At 40.7% G+C, this 27,763-nt stretch overlaps 2 protein-coding genes across 2 annotated transcripts in view; one reads left to right on the top strand and one right to left on the bottom strand.

The window, feature by feature from the left end:
* SRFBP1 (serum response factor binding protein 1) overlaps window positions 1-7,622 on the top strand; it is a 67,624-nt gene extending 60,002 nt beyond the window's left edge. The window contains exons 5-8 of the mRNA XM_054284772.1: window positions 3,951-4,032; window positions 4,957-5,695; window positions 6,113-6,150; window positions 6,878-7,622. Of these exons, the coding sequence (XP_054140747.1) occupies window positions 3,951-4,032; window positions 4,957-5,695; window positions 6,113-6,150; window positions 6,878-7,071 (1,053 nt within the window). The 3' untranslated portion in view covers window positions 7,072-7,622. The remainder of the gene's footprint in view (window positions 1-3,950; window positions 4,033-4,956; window positions 5,696-6,112; window positions 6,151-6,877) is intronic.
* An 8,627-nt stretch (window positions 7,623-16,249) lies between these two features.
* LOX (lysyl oxidase) lies at window positions 16,250-24,052 on the bottom strand. Its single transcript, XM_054286522.1, has 6 exons — window positions 23,329-24,052; window positions 22,898-23,006; window positions 21,474-21,611; window positions 19,017-19,173; window positions 16,522-16,617; window positions 16,250-16,369 (listed from the first exon to the last, which is right to left on the bottom strand). The coding sequence occupies exons 1-6, from the start codon at window positions 24,050-24,052 to the stop codon at window positions 16,250-16,252; spliced, it is 1,344 nt and encodes a 447-aa protein (XP_054142497.1).
* Between the last annotated feature and the right edge of the window lie 3,711 nt (window positions 24,053-27,763).

Raw genomic sequence — 27,763 nt, 5'->3', positions numbered from 1 at the left:
GTCTCTCTTATGTGGGGCTTACACGTGTGTTTGATAATAGATGTTTTTAGTATTATTTACAGAAATAATGTATTATTTACCAAGATAGAATTTTAGGAGGCTGTCTCAGGTGGTTTGACTGTAGCCAACAGCAAATTCCAGACAGCTGCTCGCTCACTTCTGCACCAGCAGGATCAGGGAGAGAATTGGAAGGATAAAAGCTAGAAAACTCATGGGCTAAGATAAAGGCAGTTTAATAGAGAAAGCAAAAGCTGTGCACAATAGGAAAGCAAAACAAGAAATGAATGCAGTGCTTCCTGTGCCAGGCAGGTGTTCAGCCATCTCCAGGAGAGCAGGGCCCTATCGGACGTGACAGTGACTTGGAAAAACAAACACCATCACTCCAAATGTTCCCCCAGTTCCTCCTTTTATCCCCCACTTCAGGTTCTGAGCATGATGTCACAGGGTCTGGAAATCCCTTCGGTCAGTTTGGGTCACCTGTCCCAGCTGTGTCTCCCAAGCTCCCATGAACTCCCAACTCCCTCACCAGTGTGGCAGCACAAACAGCAGAAAAGGCCTTGGCTCTGTGTAAGCCCTGCTCAGCAGTAACAAAACATCTCTGTGTTATCAGCCCTGTGTCCAGCACAAATCCAAAACACAGCCCCATGCCAGCCACTGTGAAGGAAATAAGCTCTACCCCAGCCTCAACCAGCTGGGGTTTAATTTAATTGAAAGTTAAAATTTCTCACTACAGAGTGTGACTATAGACTGCTCTGTTGCTTTGTTCACTTTACAGAGCCTCAGTTGCACTGAAGGAGGAAGAACATTCCTGTAGAAAGTACTAGCACATTCTTGCATAAAAAATAAGTAGTACAAAATAATGCAAGAAGTAGCAGAAGTATGTCAGAAAAAAGGTGTACAATTTTAGTATCTAATTAAATGTCCAAGGGATGGGAAGGATGGGTAAAAGTGTTCTTGATCGTAAAGACAGATTCCTTTTGTTAAGTTTTTTTTCTGTATTGTCTATATTTCTAAAGCATTTTATATACTGGAAAATACTTGAGGGAAAATAAATTGAGTGTGGGCTGTGCAAAAAAAAATCCCAAACCAAAGCAAAACCAAAAAACCCATACACAGAAAAATAAGAAATTTGAGGGAATGTGAATATCATATTGTGTGTTTGTTAGCTGGTGGCTATCAGTGTGAGTAGTGTTTGTGAAGTATTTTGCTCTAAAGAAAAAAATGTGGTTATGCCATATGGATTGGCCTATACATGCTTAAAGCCTTTCTATAAATACTTGAATTAAAAGACACCAGATGTTGCACAGAAGCTGCTGCTGCTGCTTTCTGAACGTCATGGTATATTCTTTCAAAACCCACAGGAAGTAGCTGAGGGAAAAAGTGTATTAATTAAGTTCAGAAATAGATTTTCCAGCTATAGGAAAATCTCCAAAGAAAATAGCATATGATCTTCAGAAATGCGAGCTTTCTGTCCCAAGAATCTGGTGGCAGCATGCAGCACTGTCACATGAGGATCAAAATTCAGAGTTCAAGTTCTTAGAGCTAAACTAGCCTGAAAAAAGCCAGCCTGTGGCCCTTGGAAATTGACCCATCTTTTGACCTGTCCACTCTAGCCTGTATTCATAGTTCTAGAGACAATCTTCAGAAAAAACATTTTTCCAGTTTTTCTTGACCTAAAGAAATAATGTTGTAGTAGCAGATACTTGAGAGGAAAGGAAAGTACTAGAATTCCCAGATGCTCTACACTTCAAACTTGAAATATGGCTGACTGCAGAGTATATTTTATAAGCTCTAAAACTATCGCAAAATAATTACAAAATGGGATTTGCTTTCCACTGGTTGAGGAGGAAGATTTATGGCTGGCAAACCAATTAAATGTTTCTGCATTTAGAGGTACTGACTCTGGTTTATTTGTAATGCCTTCTTTTGCTCTGTTTCCTTCAGAGCAAAGCACTGAGAGTGACTCTCTTGCACTAACAGCTGGTGGGAATTGTCCCATCTCTCTCTGTGCGCTGGATATATAACTGTTTATAGTCACATGGTTCTGCTGGAAGAATATGGACATGCAAACAAGTAACATTCACCACTGAGCAGTCTTACATGGATCACATCAGCTGCTTTACGTGTGAATTGCTGATGTGTTGGGTATTGTGTGTGTCATGGTGGTTTGACCCCAGCCAGCAGCTGAGCACCCAGCAGCTGCTCACTCACCCGGCCCCTGTGGGATGGGGAGAGCATCCCAAGAGCAGAAAAACTTCTGTCTTAAGATGAGGGTAGTTCAAGGAGGAAATCAAAGCTGTATGTGCAAGAAAAGGAGAAGAAGGAATTTATTCACCACTTCCCATCACCAGTCAGATGTTTAGCCACATCCCAGAGAATAGGGTTTCACTTCACATAATGGTTACTTGGGAAGATAAATGTCATAACCACAAACATCTCCCCATACCTTTTTGTTACCCCAAGCTTTTATTGCTAAGCATGACTTGAAAAGGACTCAATATCCTTTTGGTCCATTTGGCTCAGCTGTACAAGGGGTTTTCCTTGCCTATGGTAGGGGCAGACCAAGAAACAGAGAAAGCCTTGATGCTGTACAAGCACTGCCCAACAGTAACTAAAACACTGATGTGTTACCAACTCTAAAATGTTTCAGTCACAAATTCAAAGCAGAGCACCGTGTTGTCTACTATGAGGCATGTTAACTCCATGGCAGGAGAGAGCCAGTACCACTTCTACTCCTTGTTATCTACAGATAACACCTGTGGCTTGGGCTCCATCTGCTGTGGCGATTGTTTAGGACAGGAGAGGCAGCATGCTCTGTTGAGTTGATGGCACCAAGACCAGCTCAGGTTGGGTCACCAGCCACTTGTCTGGTTCTTTATGAATATCATCCTCTGTTGGTCCTGGTGGCTTCTGCTGTGATATTTCTGCTGTGATAGCACAAAGCTGAAATCGCAGAAACTATTTGAATATGTACCCGTTGCAATAGCACTGGGAGGAAAAAAGAAAGGTGTGTCTTTTGTATCTGTTTTCCACTATCTCCCAGAGAATTCCACTGCAAGCTTTTAAGAAATTTTCCTGATAATGGTATGTTTTACAAATCTGTTGGACCTACTTTTCCTCCTTTCAAAAAAGAAAATAAGAAAAAAGGAAACAAACAAACAGTCACACAGGGAAAAAAAACCAAAGGAAGATAGAACTGTCTTTGGAAAAGTCTTAGATACCATTCATTTTGTTTTTCAAGCAGAGTAATGACAAGAATCTGAAAATGAGAGCTTTTGCAATGTGTCACCTGTGATTTCCAGTATCAAAAAGAGGAAGTCAGAATAGAAGCAATTTCTTCTTGTCTGTTTTTTTTTTTTTTAATTGAAGCAAGAATATTTCTTCTTTGAATCACTTTGCAGAGTTCCAGTATTCTACCACATCAAATTTAAAATTATTTGTCTTTATGGCCAAGTTAGACCTTGCCTTTCAATGATTTATGTGTATTCTTTCAGTATCTGCTACGTCATTTTGCCAACTTTTATGGGATCAATACTGTAATTCTTGTAAGCTGTTGCATTCCTTCAAGTAGAATGCTTTCTACCAGTATGATGTTCTTTATTCAGTGAGTTCATTCATTTTCTTTGCTCTTGTACAAAATAGTAAGTGTAAAATCAGTGTCTGTTATGCTTTAAAGAGAACATAAATTGTGTTATCCTTGTTCAGTACCTGAGAACTATCACATGTTGTGTATCTGCTACGTTTCTGTCAATGTTTAGGTAGGAAGATTTTAATGTGTTTAGAATGATGGTAATACATGAAAAATAAAATACTTGTTAGTGTCATAAGCTTTCCTCTTGCTCAGTTCCTGGTGAGGATCACATCAGTAGTATGCATTGTAGCATACTGACACAGACCTGGGTAAGCTGACTGTTCTGTTGACTTCATGCCCTTGAATTTTTCTTGTGCAGCCAAACTGTACTGCAGCTGAGCGAGCCATGGCAAGACTTGCAACACACCCCACCTTGAAGCCCAGATTTGTTGAGCTTAAAGGTATGAAACATTTTATTGAATTGTTTATTTCATGTATAGCTTACGGTGTGTTACCTTGTTCATGCGTATCTCTGACGTGAATAAAAGTAAAAAACCCACAAAAACTAAAAGCTTCTGTAATTGGGCTAACTAGCTGCAGTGAACCAAGCCACAAGCTTCAAACCATTTATATGGCTTGAAATTTATATGGCTTTATATGTGATAGCATACAATATGACATTTATTTAATATAGGGTGTCGAACAAACAGAGCTTATAATGGAAATTCTAAAAATCAAATAGATGTAATGGAGTGTTTCTAAATTAAGTAGGAACATAAATGGATTATTACAACTGGATATTCAAATGGATTATTACAACTGGATTTTCAAAGGCATCTACAAGGTTTTACAAATCACTTTCTTAATTTTCCCTGAAAACTGTCCTCAGAATCCTTAGGGTATCTTTCCTGGTTATTTAGGATTTCTCTTGAAACTGAAATTTTCCACCTAAAATTAATGTTACAAATAGTAAAGTCCTAGTAGTAATGTCACAAAGTTACTTCATTAATAACAGAGCATATCAAATACCCATTTAATTATATATTAACAAATTAGTATTAGTTTGCAGTTTTACACACAAAGTGTACATGTGTGTATAAGTGTACACTAAGTGAGCATGATTATCAGCTGTAGATTATTTTTGAAAGAGAAGTTCTGGTTTAACCCACTTCATAGTGTATTTATTGATAATATTTTCAGGGTTTTTCCTTCACTTTTGTTGATACTGTATTCTAAGGTATCTCTTGTCCCATGTGTTTGGTAAATACTTCATAAGGACATTCAAAATATACTCAATACAACACATATAAGTTGCAAAAATTATTTATTATATAAAAATAATTCATATGTAGCTGCAACAAAATATTTTTCTGCCCCTTGTACAGCTGCTGTAAAAGCTTTTAAGGATGCAAGAAAGAACCCAGACAAAGCCACTCCTATGAAGAAGGATCAGTCAGAAGAACAGCCTAAATCAGCAAAACATTCCAATAACAACTTGGATGACCAAGCTTGTAAGCGGCCTCAAAAACAGCAAAGATGTGAACACAAAACAAAACCAGGCATGAAAGTAGAAACTGATGAAGTGGTTGAAGAGCTCTGTGAGAGCAAATCTGAGCAGAAGACTCTGGAAATGGAGAGAGCAAATGCTCCAGAGGAACCTTCATTTCAGGCAGGAAAAATGCAAACAGTTACTCAAAACAAAGTAGGAAAGAAGCTTGACTATCAAAAAAGGAAAGAAAATATGAGTATGAACAAATTAAATGAAATAAAAGAAATAATTGATGATAGTGATCAAGAGCATCCCAATGAAAAGGAATACTTTGATGACAGTACTGAAGAGAGGTTTTATAATGAGTCATCAGATTCTGACAGTGACAGCAATGATGATTTCTTCATTGGAAAAGTAAAAAAGAAGAAAAAAGTAGCAGCAGTTAATAATTTTTCTTCAACAAAAGAAAAGGATAGTGTTCAGAAAAATGTAATGAAAACAGAGAAGAGCAGAGTGTCTGGGACAGCACAGGATTTGATCATGGAAGAGAGAAAGCCACTTGCAAAAGCAAGCAAGCTGGAGTCAGTGTTCTGCAGTTCTTTGTCTACCACCAATCAGAAATCTCAGAACAGAAGGTAAACCTCTTCCCCATGTTAATGTTCTCCATTCCTTCCCTCCTTCATGGCAATGAAAATGTGATTTCTAGTTGTGATTTCTAGTAAACAAAGAGAATTTACTTACTAAACAAAGAGAATTTCAGCCCGTTAAATCTTAGAACATTTTCACAGAAACTACTCACTAGTCTTCTTAAGCTTTCTTGACAATTTTTTATATTCACAGTTGCCTAACTAGATCTAAATGCAAATTCAATCACTTCTGAATAATTCTCTTTCTACTTCTTTATTAACATGGGTGGAGCAATATTGAAGAAGCTTGCATGTTATGTTTGAAGTTATTCCATTACTGTTTTGATGATGATGATTCTTTATTCACAGGTGTTTGTAATCTTACAATTTTATTTCAAAATCTTAATTTCTCTTTTTGTTTTTTAGAAATTCTAAAGACCAGCCTGTCAAAAAGGAAAGAACAAGTATGTATTACTTAACCTGGTAAAATTAGGAGAGAAAAAACGTTTTGAAATTTTGTTGCCTCTGCAGTCTATTCGTGATGGGATGTATTTGTTTCTTTTCAAGTTTGTGGCACATATTTTAACACTTGTTGTTAAAATGGTCAAACTGTTCAGCTTTCATTTTAATCTGTGGATATTGTCTGCTATTTTCTATTTTCTCATATTTGAAATACATAACATAAGGTTTACACTGGCAAGTGCTTTTCTGTCTGTCAAGCAGTTAGCATTACTTGTGCACAGGTAAAGGTAACAGATTGTTATATGTAATTAGGACCTTATCTCACATGTAATTTCTTCACTAGCTCCTGAATATGGGATATTTTATTCAGTTTATCTTCTGTGGTACTATTTTGGAGTTCATTGGACTAAGGATATAATTCCAGTCATATTGAGTTACATTGTGTAACAGTCATTGGTTTATTGTGAAGAAAAAAGTTTACATTGTGCTGAATGTTTGTCTACACAAATTTAGAGTGTAGTCAGTATTAATAAATCTTAACTGTCTGCAGCCTACTGAGTGGCAATTTATCAGGCTGCAAGATGAAGAAATCTTGCTGTGAATATTCAGATGACTGTATTCTCCATGGCTCATTATGAAATTTTTGAAAATATCTGCAATCCCAAGGTAGTTTGCATACTTTTATTAAGGTTCTTGATGTAGTTAATGTTTTATTTTGTACTTGCACAGGTTTTCTTAAAAATGAAACAAAGCTCAAGAAGAAGAAACCATTTGCAAAAGCTTCGGGGGAAATTACATGCAACACTAAGAAAGCACCTTTGGAGCAGCCTCTTCATCCTTCATGGGAAGCAAGCAGGCGACGCAGGGAGCAGATGTCTCAAATTACAGCATTCCAGGGGAAAAAGATTAAATTTGATGACTAGACTATATGTAAATGGAGGTTCTAAAAAAAAATTTTCTGCAACTGCTGTTTGAACATCTTTGTTATACTGTCCATAACATTTGCAACCCACAAAATTGCAACTATTATTAATCTACAAATTTGCAACTATTATTTACCATCGTAGAACATCAAGATTGTTTCATCCATTGTTTGTGCTGTCTGTTGATTAATGTATGGCCATTTGGTGCTGGTTCATAAGTCCCATTATGTAGTGCCACCATTCATGAAACATACCCTGACGTGCATAAAGGGTTTTTAGGAACATAATTTGTGCTCTGTAGGAATAGTACAGAATCTTTGGAGGGGGCTTTGTAAGGGGTTTTTTTTGTATGTAAAAAAATTTACTTTATATGAGAGTTTGGTTGTCAAAAGAAAGGTTCTATATTGTATCTCAACTAAGACAAAGTAAAAGATTCTTAAACTTGAAGACTTCATAAATTCATCAGTGTATCGGGTAGCTGGAAAAGTCAATGTGTTTTAAGCATAATATGGAAATTTCTGGAGAGAATAAAATATTGTTCTTTTAAATTGTGATCTCTGTCCTCTGATTATACTGGCAATTTGAGGAAAGGAAGAGGTGTCTTTAATACTTTGTTCTGGTAGTTATGTCTGGATTCTTCAACATGTGTGTCTTGCACTTTCTGAAAGAATGTGAAAACATGCAAAAACTTTGTACACCAAGAAACATTTGACTTTTAAGTGCCAGTTTGACACTGGGAGTTCATCTGATTAGAATACGACAAAAAATTCATTGAATACTTCTTCAGGTGCTTCTTCTACTACCTAATTGAAAGAAATTCTGAATGTGTAATTAGTCTTTAATAGTGTTGTTTATATTAATATAGTTACCTTTCATAATCAAATTAATTAATAAGCTTGGTAAATGACTGGATTGTACTATTCATGTAGCATTTTGAGATGCCTGAGGAAAGCCCTGCATCACCCCAGAGGCCCATCTAACCCAGGATCTTTGTAAGTAGTCAGAAAGGTATGCTTTAAGGACAGAGGGAGCACACAGTGATGCATCATGCAACATCCATCTCTTCAAGCTTCCAGTTTTACAGCTCAGTGACATCTTGTGATATTGTAGCTTATGGTGTTTAATAATCCTTGATCAATTTCCTGTCTTCAGGTTTGTCTGCTCTTAAATCTCTGGAAACTTGTAGAATATGTCATTCCTTAAGTTGTAGATGGCCTTCCTACATACAGTCTGAAAAAGCTTAGTCTTTTTCTGTGTCTCAGCCAAAGCCATCAGGCCCCTGGGCTGCATTAGGAAATGTTGCCAGCAGTATGAGGATCCTTGCCCTGGACTAAGCACAGATAATACTAATTATACACGTCCCATCTTGTGTTAAGTTCTTGAAGACTAAACCTTCAAGTTGATCTGTTCTGTATTAATATTTAGGCATGGTTTAGGCTTTTTTTTGTGTGTAAATGTCAGTACGTGTAATAATGTCTTTAATGGCATTACCTCCCAGAGGAATGAGAAATTCAAACCACCTTTCATTTCAGAGTGGTTTTGTTGCTGTTATTTTCACTGTACCGTATGGAACATTATTGAAGGCGAAAAGCTTCAAAGTAAAGCACAGAAACTTGTTTACTGTTATTTTGTAGGATTGTATTTCACAGAAAAAGCCATGCATTTGCCTGCTTTCTACAAACTTCAAGATTTCAGGTGCAAATGTTAATCTTTAAAGCTTTAAATACAATAAGTAAATCAATCCTAGATGAATAACACAACAAACAAAGGTTTGGTATGTGACTTCTCTGCTTCCAGTGTAAGGCAAGAGAAATGTCTTTTGGTAGGTGTCATCAGTGGTAAGTTTTTCATGGACTGCTTAGCTTTCTTTTAGCAGATGACTGCCCTATTTAAGGATCAAAAATTTAAAGCTTGCAAATAGTTTGAAAAAAAACTTCAAGACTTCAAGGAGCCAATGTTCTAAAGTGCTTTTTTGCATGTGCTTAAAAGATCTAGGAGCATTGGTTGATCTTGGCATTAGAGCAAGTTTCTTACTGCATTATTACAGCTGTAATTTGTGGCCACAGAATTCTCCCTGAAGGAAGCCTGACTTATCAAAACATCCCTTTTTTTTTTTTCCCAAAATATTCTGAGCTCTTACTTTAAAGAAAAGAAAAAAGATAACATACACTGAACATGAATGAGAGAGATTAGGATACTGGCATTACTTCATATTCTAATGGGTTACTGCTACTTTCTGCTGGTGCTTAGTGACTCACCTGGAGCACAGCCTTAATACATTATACAAATGAGTAGTGATGGTGGAGGCTTGATAATATCTTTTACGTGTAACTGGGTGATTTGTTTATGAACTGATAAACCCGGTGAACTTGCCTGGAGGTTGTTGATAAAGTTTAGAACATTTTCTCTTCATTATAACAACATTTTCAGCATATATGTGATTTTAACTTACATCTTATCTGTGGCACTGTTTAGACAGAGGCCTCTCACAAAGTACTAGCAATTTATTTTTATAGTGACATGGGAAGTTATTTCTTTCTGTGATTATTAGATTTTTAAATGTTGAGAACCATGCTTTTCCGTTCAGTACCATACCGTAGAAGAAATATCTTTAGCCAGGCTAGTACTGTCAGATACTACTAGGCTGCTTCAGGTGCACAATTTTTTCACTTCAAGCTTACCAACAAATCCTTCTCAGATTTTTTCAGTATCTTTTAAGACAGTCATCAGTAGTTTAAATGTGATTTTTGGGGTTTTTTAATAGCCAACAGGTGTGTTATTGACGGGCCCATTCTGTAGACTTCCAAAGAGGTGTAAATACTTCTTTAATCAGTTTTTTTTAGAATTGTTAGATCAGGAAAAAAGGGGCTTGAATGAAAATTCAGTTACAGCAATACTTTCTGGAGCAAAAGTGTTGAGCTGCTTTGTGAATGGTGGTAGATCTGCTGGTGGCAGATCATTTTGTGATGCAATGTGAAAATGAGATAGCAGTATGGGGGTAGAAGGTATGTGGGAACTAGGAGTTGCTTTATTTTCAATAGATTTGAATGTGCTTTCTGCAATTATCACATGCCATTTTTGTTGCATTTTTGTATTTGCACAGAAGTTGATCCTCTCCAGGTTCTGTACTCTAGGAATAGCACTTGGAGAAATTCTGAGTTTGAAGTTCTTAGCTCTAATTAGTAGTAGGATAGGAAATACTTTTTAAATAGACAAACATTACACAAAGAGGGTTTTATCTGAAATAATTCTACTTTTATGAATTTTAAAAGATATTACACTGGTTTTGTCTCCATTGGCATGAAGCCAAGAGTGCCAATTAGTTGATAATTGTGTGCTTGATGACTTCCAATAGGAAAGAGTCTCCAATAAGACACTTTTTAACTATTAAACTATTTAGACTCCAAGTCTCTTTTCAACTATTCTCTTCTGTAGTAGTCCCTCAGTGAAGGGTCAAGAGATGCTTCACAACTCAGACCGTTTCATCAGTTCAGCATACAGATCGAAGAGGCAGCAGGACTCTGGCTTGTACTCAGAGAGTGTAAATAACAGGATAAAATGTGTTTGGAATAACTGCATGTTTAATCTGTTAGTCAGTTTTCTAGAGGTACACAGACTTCCCACCATGTACTGCTCAAGTGTTCTTTCTGTGAAAGCTTAGTTTTTGGAGCAGAAATTCTGAAAGTGCTTTTTAAGTTCCTGTTTTTACCAAGACAGATACGGTAAGGAAATCGTGTGTCCAGATGAACCATATGCCTCCTTCTGTTAAGCTTTGACACCTTAATCCTTTTTGTAGTGGGGGGGGTAGTTTATCATGCTTTGAATTTTTATTTTTTTGTTTCTACCTTCTTGTCATATTTTTTCTGAGACCACGTCAGCAAGACAGAATTTTCTTCATTTTCACACATACATAACAACCTTAACTGAAGCCTTCTCACTGAGGGATGGATCTGGCCTGTGCAGTAAGTGCAATACTTCGACAAGCAGAACGCTTGAAACATTTTATTCAAGTCATTTTCACATAAACTTGCAACCATAATACGGGCAGGTAACACAAGAATATGAAAGTGCAGTGAAGAATACAAAGCTAGTGCATGAATATTATAAATTAGAGCTCTTCAGATAAAGATGCAAAGTTACTGAAATTAAGACTCTTTGAAGAAAAGTGAAGAAAATAATGAAAAGTCTTCAAGAAAGTTGCAAAAATAAGTGGCATTTCACTGTATCTGTAGCATTTAGTTGCATAATAAAAACCTCCCAATTACATACTCTTTAGTTTTAATTCAAGTTAAAAATCTTTCAGCACCTTTTAGGATTTGGAGAAAATGAAAATGCCTTTTTGGCATAAATGTGAGACACAGGATAAAACCACCTTTCAGTGTCTCATTTATGAAAACCACCCTGCTGGTTTTGAATGAGCAGACTGCAAACAATGCATGAATGACAATAGGAAGGTACATTTGATATGTGCATTCATTCTGGAGCAGAAAAAAAAAAAGAGTAGACTTTTCCTAACACAAAAACATCATCTACACAATGTTTTGGTTCCATTGGTGACCAGTCTGTCATTTTTGTAACACTTTTGTCTAGAAATACACAAATACCAAATGTATTTCAGGATTAAAAAAAATATATAGCAAACCCTTCCTCTAATGAGCCTGACATACATTATGTTCCTTATGTGCAATTCTTAAGTAAAGATCTGAAGTGTGGGAGGTTATTGTTTCACACACATTTATACATTCTGGCTTTTCAGAAGAAATTTGAGACTGCAAGACAGCAAATTCATAGTAGAAATCCGACAAAATTTAAATCTGGTTTTGCTCCCACTGAGACCAATGTCAATTCAAAGATAAGGGAACAAGCCCGATGTCTGGTAAAATGGAATCCAAATATAATGAGCAGTAAAAATAAAAACTTTTTCTAAAACAGTTTTTAAAGATATTCATAATCCCAAAAACATATTCCAGTATGCAAAAAATAAGGTGTCAAATTTGCAGAGCCAAGATACTGAAAATATTGGTTGGCGCTCCCCTAGTTAGAACTACTTCTACACATGCTATATAATAAACTCTTCTACTGCATTGTGATTTACTATAGTTAAGACAGGGTTGAAGTCACATTCCTTCATTTTTTTTAATCCTAAAATCCCTTGTTTTTCTGTTCATGTCTTAGGCAATTTTTGTGCTATTGTACATCAATGTCATGTCGCTTAACACACATTTCAAAACAAATACAATATTTTGCTACGGAAAAAAAAGCTACATTTTCGTAGCTCCAGTATCCCCAATATTCAAAGTTACAGCATTGAACACCTTTCCCAACGAGGCCATTCCCACTTGTTCCACCTGCACAGATGCTCAAGGCCCTCTGGCTCCTTGCTGACTCCAGTGGAGTTGTGCAGGTGGTTTGGGCACAGACGTGAGAGCAGGTGAGGCGCATCCCCTGCCCGCCCTGCTCCACCTCCCTTGGTGCTCTCGTATCCCACTTCCAGCCCCAGGCACCGTGGGGTACGAGGACACCACCTCTGCCCAGGGAGCAGCCGTGCCCACAGCCTGCAATTCCGTTCAGCAGCTTCTGTGTCCATCGCCCAAGCTGCTCTCAGGACTCTGACCCCAACTTTGGCCTAAGTCTGTAGAAAGGTGAATGCGCTTGCATCCCTTAACGCCTCTTAAACCTAAGAACTCTTTGGGCTGAGATTTCAGAAGCCTAGACTTTAAACAGGCCCTCGTTTTTGCAGACATATGTTACAAATGGTCTTCTCATAAATCAAGTTTCCAAATTTTGCTTCTGTTCATTGCCCGTACTGGTCACAGATTGCTATAATGGATCTCACAGCAAACAGAAAGGGACCTGCAGGTATAAATTATATTATTCTGCACCCTCTCCCACTGGTGGGTAGGAATCACCAGGCTGCAGGTTCTCAGGTTTCTTTTAAGTTCTGATTGTGCAAATTTGTAACCAAGTTATGATTAAGGTGGAAATAAACTTAAATAAATGTACTAAAGAACAGTTGATCCGTGAAGGATGTTATAGTAATTCATCAAACTTCCAAATTAAATCCATAGGGTTCTAAAGCATAAAATATTTCCAAATACTACCTGAAGTATTCTCAACAGTGATAATAAAACCTCTCCATACTCCTCAGATTTTTAATTTTTTAACTATATTGAATAGCACTTTTTTCCTTTTTTTTTTTTTTTTTAATTTACTGAGCTTCCAATATTTCATTAGGTGTTTTGAACTGCTGATCAAATTAATGAACACCAATCAATATTTCATGGTCCCATTGCTCCAAAGTAGATTCTTCATTTTACATGATCAGAAATCTTCTGGAAAAAAAAAAAAAAAGCCAGATCCCCTTGTGATATGTCATTTCACAGTTTAAAACAAAAATCACAGCTACTGTAGCTTACAGCAGGGTGCACTGCAAAAGCAAAATAATTTGGGGATGGGAGGAGGAGTAGTACACCCAGCACCAGTTAAGCAGTTCAGCAAAAACATTAATTTGGGCTGGAAGTTTTTCCCCTTAACAATGTTGCATTTGGTTCCTGAACAGCCTAAAGTAGGATGTCAAATACACTGACTTTTGCTTTTCCTCTCTACGTAGTATATTTTCAACTTTGTTATTTTGAATATTGAGATATACATTTTAAAGTCAACTACAGTACTTAAGGAGGAAGCAGGTAGTAGGTTTTCTTCACACTAAAAATACTTTGTAAGAGATTCTGACCTACTTCTGTTTGTGGTGCCACCTGAGTTAATTGCCTGTATTATTTTGATGGTTAACCTGTTCAAACTGGATGTTTTTCACAGATGACCACATCAGGGTCTCTTCATCATTTCCAAGAGCCCACTTCTTGACAGGTATTTTTTATCCACATTAAGTTTGCAGAACTTTTTTTAAAGTCCCACCTTGAAAAATTTCTTGAACATATAAAGGTGGGCAAGCTTTTTAATTAATTTTCACAGATGAAAGTTGCATTTCAAAACCCCATCTGTTTTTCACTTAAGAAAATGGAAAAACTTCTAATGTATTAAAAATGTAAACATAACTTTTCTTGCAGGGGTATAACTGATATATATAATATATATGTATTTCTCTGCTACATGTTAATATTCCTTGAAAACTGAACATACTTCTCTCTTTCATATCAATGTGTCCTAGCAAGAATTTTCAATAGTACTGTATCATCACTCTTAATCAGTTTTTCATCATTGTCTTTTCTGAGATAGCTGACATTAGTACTTTCTCTTGAGTTTTATTTAATTCATTTTGTGTACATTTTTTCTATGTTTTTAAATATGTTCAACTCATTCACCAGTACTATTCCCACTGCAGTCTACTATCATGTAAACTCCAGATTTGAAGGAGCTAAGAAATGGTCCCATGTTTTTATGAATGAGCTAGATTATCAAAATTTAAAATATCTCTACATGAAGCACCAGTTTCACGCATTTCAATAGCAATACAAGTAATGCCAATTTAGATTCTCAAAATCCAGTTAAGTTTTGGTTGAGAAGCAGCAGAAGTGCTTCAAAGTCACATAAGGTGTGTGGGCATATCTGTGTATGTTCTGTAGTTTTGTTTCTATAGTGTTTGCATCCTAGTGAAGTTTGTATAATGATACTTCGGTTCAAAACATCTGTCACCGTCTCGTCCACTTCTTGCAAATTTCTCAGTATCTGTTGAGAGAGGAGAAATAATTTTATGCAGGTGAGCAGGCACGCACAGAAAGAGGAACTGCTGAATACCCGCTTGTCAGCTGGAAAGCACAAGTCAGCCAACAGTGACAGACATTTGGTTTCCTAGCCCGGCCTGAATATGGCCCTGAGAGGAGAGATATAATGTATGGTGTACGTATATACATGTCTGTGTGTGTGTGTGTGTGTGTATATATACACACACACACACGGACATATATATATATATATATATATATGTATGTATGTATGTATATGAGGTGTTAGCCTGGAGGAGACTGAGGGGAGATCTCATCACGCTCCATGAATCCCTGAGGGAAGCAGGCAGTGGTGAGGTGTGGGTTGGTCTCTTCTCCCACGTCACCAATGAGACAGGATGAGAGGAAATGGCCTCAGGAGGAGGTTTGGATGGGAATCAGGGGAAACTTCTTCACATAAAGGATTGTAAAGCATTAGAGCAGAATTCCCAGGGAAGTAGTGAGGTCGCTATGCCTGGAAGCGTTCATTAGCCATATGAATATGGCACTTGAGAATATGCTTTAATGGTGAGCATGGTGTTGGTCTGAGGTTGATGGCTGGACTTCATGATCTAAAAGGTCTCTCTGACATTAACTGTTCTATTATTTTTTGTACTCAGTAACATTTTCAGAGGTAAGATGGGGAGATTAGATGTTAAAAGCTTGAAATGTAAGTTTGGCTCATTTAACTACTGAGTTCCTAATGCAAAGTAAGGAATGATTATTTCACAGGCTAACTAAGCAAGTCACATTAATTCAGTCTGTTTCACTGATATTGTTATAGAAGACTGCACTGGTCATATGTCTTACTTTTCCTTCACTGCTCTGTAATTTGTTTCATATGGACTCTATACAATGTTAATGCTCCTTATACAAACCAAATGAAGTCTCTTGATAAATTTTTCATATGAGCAACTTACACAGTGCTCTGAGAACTGCTTACCTCTGTGTTACAGAAGACTGCTTTCTCTGTGTGTGTTTCACAGATACTAAGGTACAGTAGATCTACCATGAGAACATTTATTAAATTAATTTGCCTTTTTGGAGGAAAAAAAATGTAAAAAAGGCACTTTTTTGGCATTGCTTAAACTTTTAAAGAGCAAAACTGTAAATGAAGGATGTGTGAAAGAACTGTTTCAGGGAGAGTGATGCTCTGCAAGTGAGGTAACACACATGTGTGGGATTTTGCACAACGTCTTAAAGAGCTCTGCTCAGTTGCGTGTGAGTGCTGTAAAAGGGCACTGAATGACCCTAGAGAGGCCCTAATGCCAGCACAAAGGAAGGTGTGCGAGCCAGAGGTTGTCATCTGGCAGACCAGACAGGAGCAGCAATTTTGGGAAGCACTACATATTCCAACGGCGTGAGTGCGAGAGCAAAATTCCCGCAAATTTTAAAATTCCCACAAAACCAAACGCCGTCAGTGGGGCGCGGTGCCAGAGAGGGCGGGGGGGAGGCACTCACGGGGAGATGGTGCAGCCAGAGGCGTAGGCGTGGTGGCCCGTGTAGCGGATGTCGCAGCGCACGATGTTGTTGGAGTAGTCGGACTCGGGCACCAGGTAGCTGGGGTTCACACTCACCTGCAGGGGAGAGAGCACGCTGCTGTCTGCTGCCACGCCAGCTGGCAGCTTACATGCCAAAGCATGTATGCAAAGGATTTGCCTCTTTCTTTAAACAGGAAAAAAAACCACTCCCAAAAAAACCCAAACCTCCCCATTCCCAACAGGCTTACCTTCAGAATGTAATTTCCAGGTTTTACATCAGTAATATCAATCCACTGGCAGTCTATGTCAGCATTGTAAGTGTCATAGCAGCCAGGGCTCAGACCCTTAAGAATGAAGATAAGATGGATGTGAAAAAACATGAACCTTTAAAAAGAGTGACATTCTAAACATTAGGGACACTCAGACTGAAGTTCACTTAGCTATCACAGTTCCCTTAGAAAACTAACTTAGAAAAGGAATCTTATTTTTAGCTGGCATTTTACTTGTGTGTCTAAACTAGAACACCTAAGTCTAATGTACCACTTTTATAGACTTTATGCCCTTTATTGCTACTGGATAAAAAACACCTATAATATTGACAGTTACCTCACAGTTGTTCATCTGTGAGGTATCTGTATTTTCTTGTAATCACTTGTTACAGTACTCCTTTTATGTCAAAACTGTTGGTGATATTATTTCTTGTTCTTCACATAAGATCAGAAGACAATAAAAATTGACCAAAGACTGGAGGTAAGTATCTGTAATTGTTGAGTCAATATCTTCTGAGGTCATGAGTACAGACAGACTTGATCACCATGTTGGATCCTCTCTCCACCCTTAGGAATGATGTAACATTTTGCTATGGATGTGCCATCTTTGAATAGTAGGGCTAAGGGCCATTTTCACATTGAGCTTTGCATGGAAATGGTCTCCCTTCAGACAAATAGTGACACAAGAATCTGAGGGAACTGAAAATGTAGCCTTTATTCCAGATGCATCTTTCCGAAAAATTCTTCCTTGTTAGGAACATGAGTAAGAATCACCATGTATGAATGTGTTGGTGTTTCAAAGCTAGTGTCTTTAGCTGTGGCCAATACAGATTGCTTTAGGCAGAGCTGATCTGTTCTGGCAACACATAGAGTGCAGAAAACCCAAGTCCTGCAGGAATTCCCTCTTGACCCAGCTGGTGATCAGCTCAGACTCTTGCATGTTTGTGCCAAGTCTGAGGCTGGAGGAAAGTTTTACAGTCCAATTACAAACCCCTGAAATATGGGCTTCCAGTGGAAATGCTGACACAGCCGTGATTCTAGTGACACAAATACTCAGCTGTAAAATATGTATGTTGCTTAGTTAGATGTCATAGTCTACAGAAGTAGAAAAGGTACTTATAAAACCTCTTCAAAGCCTCTATGTATTGCAGATCATTCATTATAGTTAAAATTCAAATGTGGACACGTCAGCCAGGGAAACATAGCTGTCATTTCTCTGTGACAGAATAACTACCTTCTAGATTAAAAGCTGCAGAATAAGGGATACAGGTTTGTGTGTACGTATGGCCACACTGAGTTAAACCACAGATCCAGCAAAGCTCAGTGTCATGTCTCTGGCAGTGGTCAGCAGCAGATGCTTAATGAGAAAAGAGCATAAGGAATGGGATGTGTAATGTCAAGCAAATTCCTTCCACTAGGCATTTAACTGCATTTAAGGCACGGGGTACCATTAGATCTTTGTGTTTAATAGCATCTGTTACTTTGTCTAAATTCTTCTTGAGCCCATGGAGATTTTTGATCTCTGCAACATCCAATGGCTAGGAATTTAATACTTCATTCATGTGTCCAAAGAGCACTCCTCTCTGTTTTAAAGCTGTTACCTGACAGGTCTTCAGTTCATATATTGACAGAAACATCAACTATTGTCAGTAAATATAAAAAATTTCCTATTTAAATCCACAACCAGTCAAGTTTTGGTCTTACATCTGGTTTTCCAAATGGAATAGTCTATGAAATTTCTTAGCCATACTACACTGCTGATCAACCTTGTTCTGCTGGGGTTGGCTACTTAGGATTTTTTAAGCTTTTCTTTAGCAGTTCTGAGAGGTGGTGATGCAATGTTCAAGGCAGGATTCTTGCATGGATTTGCCTGTCATAATGGTGTGTTCCCTTTTCCATGTTGGCCTAATAAGCCCTGGCACCTGGCTTTACGTTGGTACGTGCCCCCATAACATCCACACAGGTGCCACTCGCTTAAACAGCCTCCTGCCCTGTGGGCACAGAGCTACACCCTGAGGTTCCTGTGCCAGGCTGCCAGCCAGCAGCTGCAGGTGCTGCAGAAATCCAGCCCCTTACAGCTTCAGACTCCACAAGGGAGAAAATACCGGCAGTGAACCCCGGCACCACCCTACAATGTCAGTTTGGGGAGATGAACTTTGGGAACAGCTTCTTTGTGGGCTGTCTTGTGTGCCTCTTAGCAAGCCTGACCAGTGCTACTGCCACGAGCACCTGGGGTGTGTTTTAATAGAATTCAGTGAGCAGTGGTGCTACGCTAATGAGTGTCACTGCCCTCTAACAAGAAACCCACAGGTAACAGCACGTGGGTGAATTGCCAGTCTCCAGGTTAGTGTCCTGGTCTGTATAATGGGGAATTCCAGAAGCTAGTTAGGACATCAGCTAATTTAGGGCATCAGGTGATTGACAGAAAAGTTATCCAAACACAAAGCCGTGGCTGTCTCCACAGCAGCTCCTACCTGTGTGTGTGCTGTACATGCATACCGCCTGTAATATCCATAATCACAGGAAGTGTCTTCAAGGCAGAAACTTGCTTTGTGACCCTCAGCAACTTTTCTGTGTGAGCTTGCATCCAACAAGTCATAGTGGCTGAATTCATCCATGCTGTGGTAATGTCTGTTAAACCACAGGTACATCATTAGAGATGGATCAGGTCTCATCAATAACATTTTCACATATTCCTATTTGATCTACATCCCATTAAATCTGGACAAATTTAATTACTTCCCAAAACTTGTGTGTTAGTACACTTTCCTACTACTGACCACTCAATTATTTTCATTACTCTCATTTTCAAGTACCACATATCATCCTATAAATAAATAATAGGTTTTAATTTGTTATGGGAAAGATTCCATAGCAGCATTGTTTTTCCAAAATTTTGTTTCACCTCTTTTCCAACAACAAAAGCAAGTATTAAATAGTTCATATTTGAATTGAACATCTTATAAGTGCCTTTAACCAGAGGTTTACTAGGAATGCTTACCTTACATACCATAAATTCCATGGAAGTTTGCTACTTGCTAGCAAAACCCCAACAATTTGGTTTCACATTTCCATGACCCTCAGACAGTGTAACATATTTGTAACATTGGTGAAGACAAAATCTGCATAAAGAAATCAGCTTCTGTGTACTGGCAATGCAGATTTCATTCATTATCAGTTATTTTTACAGTCTGTACTTAGTACTGTCTCTATTTCAGAAGTGTTTATTCTTTTGATTTGGGCAAAGTGATGCATTTTTCTTGCTTTCACACAAAGTGACTTCTAGCTCTTACTGTGGAGTTTTAGCACCTCTTATTCTTGTAATTTCACCCTTTCCAAAAGTGTGGGAAAATAAACTTGTCTTCTCTACCTGCACCGTATCTTTTGGCTGCCATTACTTTTGGATGATTTCAGCTCAAGAGGGATATGAGAAGACCTAATCAACAAAACTCAAATGTATTGGTAAAACAAAGCAGCACAGGAGCCTCAAAGCACATCCAGAACACTAAAACCAGTCCACAGATGATGATGACTAACACTGAGGTCTGATGGCTAGCCAAAGCAACTGGCAGTTTGGGTTCATTTCCAAAAGAGTTTGCTTCACTGTTATGGAAATGATCACGAGAGCTGCATTCTTTCATAGGCAATGTATTTTCTGTCCAAGAACTGAATCAACATCAGAGACACTTTGCATCTGGACAGTGATAGCTGGGCTATTGTGGCACAGTAAGAAACTGTTCTACAAATGGAAAACTTCAACTGCTCTCTACTCATTTCATCCATTTATCAAGTTTGTAAGCATGAGGGTTGGGGGATTTTTGTTATTGGTGGAGATTTTTTTTTTCAGGGATAGAGGTTAACAAAAGCATTTGTGGAGGTCTTTTTGTTCGGTTTGATTTAGTTTTAGCTTTTTTGATGCAAGAAAGATTTATAAATTGATAATATGAGTCTTTTTTGAAAGAATTTGTTCTAATGATACTGATTTTTCATTCAATACCTAAAGCCTTTAAACCTAGAGAGAAATATTCCATTGGCTCAGAGGCCTTCAGACCAACCCCACTTTGCATACCATTTTTAAAAAAATTATCACTTATGTGCCTGTAGCAGCACAGTTGTACTTTAAATAAGGTGGAAGTAAGTATTCTGAGTAATTAGTTCCAGTATTTTATTACTGCTCCTGCTGAGAAGTAGCAAAAACTGGAACAAACCTGCAAACTCCTGCATATGAGTTTTCCAAAAAGGTACAGGTTTGCAGTATTACCTGCTTGTTCTGCTACAACAATAGCTTGTTCTGCTATTCCCCTTGCTGTGTTTCCAGCAAATATACTATTTCTAGAGCAATGCTGCTATGTCAGAATATCATCATATATAAATGGAATATTATTGATAAGGGGACCAGTCAACTCAGTAGCTTTCCTTTTCTAAATTGATCGGACTATTCCTTGTGAAGAACTAGATCAGTAACTTCAGCTCAAGACGTATGGGTCACTGTTTAAAATGAGGTGTTATTATAGGGAATATGCCAGTAAATGTACATTTTAGGGTTTCTATTTATTTTTACGTAGTTGGGACTTTTATTTACTTAAATGTACACTTAAATGTAAGTGGACTATATGTAAAATAAAAGGAGAAAGTGCTACTGTAAAATCTCATTTCAGACTTGTATTTGTATTTAATCTACACATTGTAAGAGTTTCCCACGTATGGATAAGCTTTGTATCCATCTTCATTTCATGTGTCTGTGCAAAGTGTAATTATCACTACCTACAAAGAGTAATTACCACAACATAAAATTAATCAGACAGTAAAAGGCTAAAGTTTCCCTATGGTTTCTCTCTACTTCACTTTAGTTTTAGAAAATGTGTCCTTGTAAGTGACAACTGTTAGTGAAAAGCATAATTGGAAGATGCCATACTGAGCACTTCACTCACTGGTGACAGCTGTGCCACTCCCATGAGTAACGGGGTCTGCTGGGCAGAAAATCCGACGTGCCTTGGTTTTTCACTCTTTGGGGGAATCTCAGGAGCACCCGATTGTCATAGTCTCTAACATCTGCTCGATAAGCCGAGCTGCAATGGTGCAAATCAAAGAAAACAAAGGAAAAAGCCATAAGTATATGCGAGAAATACTTCAGAAAAATTCTTTATATTGTCTCAGAACTAATAGCAGAAATCTTTTCAGGCTCCACAAGCCTCATGCATTGGAGATTCACAGAGGAATTCCATATGGTGTGGAAATACCTGGTGTCAGACCAATACCTGAGTAAAATTCAGACCTGGTTTTAATTTTGTAAATGGAAGTTTGACCACTGATTGACTCTCTCTATGAAGAAAATCACTGCTGAGCTGTAAAATTACTCTGGTACCAAAAAACATAATTTTATTAGTTGCTGTTAACCAAAATAACTCCCTGTGTATGCAAGATCACAAAACAGATGTCTGATTCTGTTATTAAAAAACCCCAAAAAACTAATATGAATATGAATGAGGCTGTGTTTTCCCATTCTACATGGTAATTACCTACACTCTTTTAAATACTGGAATATTTTAATCAACTAATGGCCAGCAAGAACACTTCAATGAGTCTTCACTGTAAAGCTAGCAAAAAAAAAAAAAAAACAAACAAACCAAACCAACTGCTATGTCTTTTTTTTGCAAGTGAAGAGCAGGCATGAAACATAAATTTATGATGCTGGTAAATAAATAAATTTGTTTTGCATGATAAGGTATCAAACAAGTTAAAGTGGTTAAAACCAGCTATGTTGATTTCTTTCCAAAGAAAACAGGAAAAATCCTTCTTTGCCAACTGGACAAGACTTAACTTCATAACAAAGCTGTTATTTCAACCCCTTAAGAGACTCTGAAACACTTTTCAGAGGGATTTTAGTTTTAGGAGACATTTAAAGGCATAGGCCCAGAAACAATTAGCTTATTATAATCTTAAGGGTAAATTGTGCTGATTAAGAATAGGGTTTTTGTTCTTCAGTTTTTGTTTTTTTTTAAATGAAGTAACATATGATCTTGTGGGAGTAGAGGAGGGAGATTAACAGAATGAAGTTGTTTTCTAGGTGCCTCCATTTCACAAAATTCAGAAATATTCAAGTGAGCCTGACAATAAAAACATGTAACACAACTTTCCACAGCGTGTAGGTTCTTCATGACATCTGCAGCTCGTCCCTCTAATGTGGCAGGACTGCTCTCTCTACCACCTGCCACAAATTCGGAAGAAGGTTACCAAGGGCTGTGTGTCCGTGAGCCCTCCAGCCTCACTCTTCTCCTTCCTCGCCGCGTTCACAGGTGGAAACAGGAGCACAGCAACCCACAGCAAACGGGCAAAGCCTTGGGACAATGCCTACCTTGCCAAGCAGTTCTCCTCGGCAGCACATCTCAAGTTATACATGGACATCCTCTGGACATATGTGGACGCCTGGATGTAATAGGGATCCGGGACTAAGTCAGGGAGACCTGCAGTTCATCAAACCAACCACATAACAGTAAGATCAACCCAGGACACGTTTGCAAATATTTGGCTACCATCCCAGTCGTTAGGAGCCGTCGTTTTGCTACGGACCCCTGCACTCCGTTATCCTCGCATTCCCCTTTGCCCAGGCTTATCCCAACCCCCCCCCCCCCCCCCGCACACACGGCGCCCGGAGCCCGCGGTGGGTTCGCCGCCCCTGTCCCGGCAGCAGGGACTGGGCAGAACCGCCCGGGTTCTGCCCCGGCAGGGCGGGCAGGGCAGGGCAGGGCAGGGCAGGGCAGGCAGGGCGCAAAGGAGGGCTCTTACCGTACTGGAAGTAGCCGGTGCCGTAGCCGGGTCTGTACCTGCTGCCCTGGCGGGGCCTCTCGTAGGTGTCGTAGTAGTTGTAGTAGGGGTTATCGTCCGTGTACTTGTAGGGGTTGTAGGGGTCGTCTCCTACCATGACATCTTCCCGGCCGGGCCTGAAGCTGCCCAGGGGCGGCAGGCTGCCGGCCCCGGCGCTGCTCCCGTTGCCGTCGGTGCCGGTGCCGCCGGCGGGGCTGGGTCGCGGCGCCCCCGCGGAGGCGCCCCGGGCCCCTGGGCTCCGCTGCGCGGCGGCGGCGGCGCGGCCCCCGGAGGGAGCCTGGTAGCCGGCCTGGAACCAGTGCCGAGCCCCGGAGCCCCCGCGGCTGCCTGCGGCGGGCTGGGGCTGCGGCTGGGGCTGGGGCTGCGCGGCGGCGCTGGCGGCGTTGTTGCGGGCGGCGGCTCTCCGCGGCAGCACCGTGCCGTTGTTCCGCAGCAGCAGGATGGGGCTGCCCGCCGCCTCGGCCGCCTGCCTGCGCCGCGGGGGCTGGTACTGGGAGCCCAGGCTGAGCAGGCTGTACACCTGCCCGTTGTTCTCCCACTGGATCCGCTGCCTCCAGGCGGCGGGGGGCGGCGGGGCGTCCCGGCGCGGCGGCTGCTGCTGCTGGCAGCCGGCGGGCCAGAGGCAGCTCCAGTAGATGCACGCGTGCAGCTGGGCGAGCAGGAGCCCCGGCGGCGCGAAACGCATCTTCTCCTCTTTCGTGGGCGCCGGCGGGTAGAGAGATACGGGCGAAACCGAGAGGGGAGGGAGGGGGATGGCGAGAGGAGAGCGAGGGGCGCCTTTCCTGCTCCTCGGGATGGAGCGGGAGCGGGGGGCGGTGCGGGAGGCCGAGGGGTGCGGGCTGCGCTTCTGGAAGGGTCGGGCGGGCAGCGGGGTCTCAGGCGCTGCAGCACCCGGGAGGTGCCATCGGGCAGGTCGGGCCGTCGGAAAGGAAACCCGGCCCGGGGGAGGCGGCGAGAGCGGCTTTTCTTCTCCCCGGTATTTATAGGCGAGGGGATGCGAATGGGAGCCGGAGCAAACAATCAGCCTCTCATCGTCCTCCGGCCCGCGCTGGTGTCTGGAGCGAGGGAAGGAGGAGGAGGAGGAGAGACCAGGGACTTTAAACTTGCTGGCACGCTCGCAAAGTTACACAAGCCCCGCTGGCTGGGCTGGCTGCACCCCCGCCATTTGTTCACGTAATGCGGCTGGAAACGTGCGGCCCTGACAGTTCCCCCCACGGCCGCCCCCCGCCCGCCCGCCCGCCCCGCGCGGGGGCGGCTCGGGGGGAACGGGGGGAACGGGAACGGGGGGAACGGGAACGGGGGAACGGGAACGGGGGAACGGGAACGGGAACGGGGCGGTTCGGGGGGAACGGGAACGGGGGGAACGGGAACGGGGGGGAACGGGGCGGCCCGAGGGGAACGGGGCGGCTCGGGGGAACGGGGCGGCTCGGGCCGGCGCGGCGGCGGGGGCTCCCCATCCTCCCTCCCTGCCTGCCCTGCCTCGCTGCCCCCCCCGCGCCCCGAGCCGTGCCGAGCCTGCGGCGGGCGGGCGCGCTCAGACACACGTAGGCTGCCAGAGTATGCCGTGGGGCAGCGCCAAAGTATGCAAAGGAAAAATGCTATTAGCTCATCAGAGCTGGAGAGACTAGAAACGGGGTGGCGGGGAGGGGGAAGGGGCCGCTGGCGAGAGAGGAAACATGTTTCTGGAAAATGTGCTGGCCGGCACATCTCCCGGGCTGGAGCAGCTGCTGGTGACCTTCGTCTCAGCGCTGAGTAACAGTCGGATCTCCTTGATGACCTCTTAATTAGGAGAAAACCTTCATCAAATAAACTCTTGACTATTGACTTTTGGGTTTTGTGCATATGAGTCACACGAGAAATATATTGGCGATGCTCCTCCCGGAGTAAGTTTTCATTGAAAAGTGAAATTTCACATGGGAGAGGCTTAGCCCCATCACCAGAACAAATAAGCCAAGTTTGGGTAGTGTCTCCCCAAAATCGGGCTGGGGAAGAGGAGCATGCTGAGGCCCGAAAGCCTCTCCCTTCCTTCCTGCTTTTACAAGAGTTCATCAAGGCTGTGTTTTGATAAGTACAATCACCCAGTAAGGCAAATGAATTAAGGTCCATGGATTTCAGCCAAAACTTCTTTTGGGTGTATTTTTCCAAAGGCTGTTTGCTTATGAATCCTTGCAAAGGAATTGAGGAGAACACACAAAAGTTCTCCTTCACCGAAAGTTTTGTGGTGAGAATATTTAAGTGAATCCTGCCAATGATGATCACTGTGCGCTGGAGGTTTTCACCTTACTCAGGTAGATTCAAGGCACCCTAGGACCACTGCTGGCTTCCCCAGGTCAGGTTAACAGGTCACATGTTACTGGCCAGGTGGATATTGTGACTAGATTTTGATGGTTTTGTAGAGTTCTCCTGTCATTTGTTGTGTCGCAGTTTATTTTAATTGCACGTTACTTTAAATGATACACAATAACAGAAAAACAGCAAAATGTGGTCCCACATTTGTGGCTGTGACGGGTGGTGAATGCTGATTTACACTGCTGTAGAATTATTAGTTGCAGTGCTCGTCTTTAAAGTGCCTTCACCACCCCGGATCCAGCGGTGCCAGCTGTGTGTCAGAGGTGCCCCCGCGGACGGGGACTCATTGGCTCTGAGTGTCACTGGCACCGGCTGCTGTGGCTCTGGCCACACAAAATGGTCAGTCTGCAGAACGCTGGGGAGCACAGGGCACTCGTGCTCCAAAGACTGCAAAGTCTTCTTCCCTGAGAACACATCCAGTAGCCAGGTGGGTGCTTGCTGCCATTGCCAGCCAGCACCAGGACGGTGGGGAGCATCTGCTGCACTGGGCCCCCAATCAGAACAGGAACTGGTGTCTCTCCACAAGTGTGCTGTGCTGCTTTGGGCAGTCTGCCGCAGAGGTGGTTTGGTTTGGGCTCTCTTATTCATCGTTTTTGCAGGCTGCTCATCCCCTATGATCTTCCTCATTGTGGCTTTGAAAATATTATTCTCCATTTAAGGGTTTGCCTGGAACAATCGGTGACTAAAGCTGAGTAAAATGGAAAGGTTGAAGATAGGGAAAATGCAACACTGAAGGAATGAGATTTCTGTCTTTTTAATCTTCCTCTAAATCTTACTAATGTTACAAACAGCAGGTTGTTGCCCAATGTGTGATATTAGACAATGTTTCCACACAGTGGGATTCCAGCCATTTTTTCTTATGCCTGATTAAGTTACTATTTTTCATGAAACTGGAGAAAGGGTATTTGAGAGTGGTATTCTCACCCATCTATCAACTATTCACACTGTTTGCCATTTTCTCCATAGTACGAGTTTCATTTATTAATTAATTTAGGGTTCATAGTCCCCAAAAAGCATTATTAGCATCACTAGAGAGTCACGTCCTTCCCTTAGTGTTCGGTGCCCATGTCCATTTAACTACTTTCCTCTCCCCACAGGTTGCCCAATTACACCAGGTTTTTACATCTTAGGTCTGAAAAGACCATCAAAAAGCTCTGTGACCTGAGGTGTGGAGGTGAAAATTTCTGCAATACTTCAAAAAGACTCATAAGCAAGTCAGGTACTGCGACTGCCCCAAAACCTGTCAAGCACTCTGATGTTAAACTTTCCCATGAGGCTGATACAGCTGCTTTGTAAAGTCCAGTTCTGATACTGATCACAGTTAATTTAGTTACTTTAGCATTTGCTTACCCCTTCCTTTTTTGTCTGGAATGACTGGTATGCCTGGGTATTTCTTGCACTGGAGATTTTGATTTCTGCCACCTACAGAAATAAATACAGTGTATATCAACTGAAAAATAGAACCTTCCTTCACTAAAAAATGACAAATTATTAAAGCAGATGTCAGTAAGCAGTTGCAGCAATGTCTCAGAACCTGGTATCAGGTGGTAACTTATATTTAAATTTACATTTAATTGTAAGGTTTTAGCAGTCCTCATTCAGTTGTTACAAATGGAAAAAAGTGTCCAATGGCATTAGTAGCATTTGGAGTTACGTTTATGCGTACACTACTGCTAAACTGCTAATTCAGTTGTAAATCTTGAAAATTGAAAAATATTAAACTGTTCACCACAAAAATCAACAAAAATACTCCAAACAGAACCAAAGCTATTTGAATTTGGCATGTCTTAATACGTCTCCTAAGACACACATTTTAATGTTCTTTAATATTGATACGTGTATGAAAAAAGTATGATAGTGTAAAAAAGGGGAAGCAATTTTAAATGTCAGTTTACATCAATCACATTATTTGTTGCATTTAATATTATTTTTTAAATATCAGCTCTGTAGGAATGGGTTGGATAATTAATGTTCTTGTTTAGTCAAAAACTGGTATGCTTAGCTAGGGTCACATGCATAAACCAAGAAATATAAATAATTTTATAAA

This window comes from Melozone crissalis, unplaced genomic scaffold (genome assembly GCF_028551555.1).
Source record: "Melozone crissalis strain CALT ecotype California unplaced genomic scaffold, PUWL_Pcris_2 ptg000005l_1, whole genome shotgun sequence".
NCBI classification, from domain to species: Eukaryota; Metazoa; Chordata; class Aves; order Passeriformes; family Passerellidae; genus Melozone; species Melozone crissalis.
This window is presented reverse-complemented; position numbering and strand designations above follow the sequence as displayed.

Coding starts and splice junctions, on each gene's coding strand:
- LOX (XM_054286522.1), bottom strand. CDS start 24,052: ATGCGTTTCGCGCCGCCGGGGCTCCTGCTCGCCCAGCTGCACGCGTGC. Junction 23,007..23,328: donor CACCGGCTACTTCCAGTACG/GTAAGAGCCCTC, acceptor GATGAACTGCAG/GTCTCCCTGACTTAGTCCCG. Junction 21,612..22,897: donor GAGGAGAACTGCTTGGCAAG/GTAGGCATTGTC, acceptor GCACCATTGCAG/CTCGGCTTATCGAGCAGATG.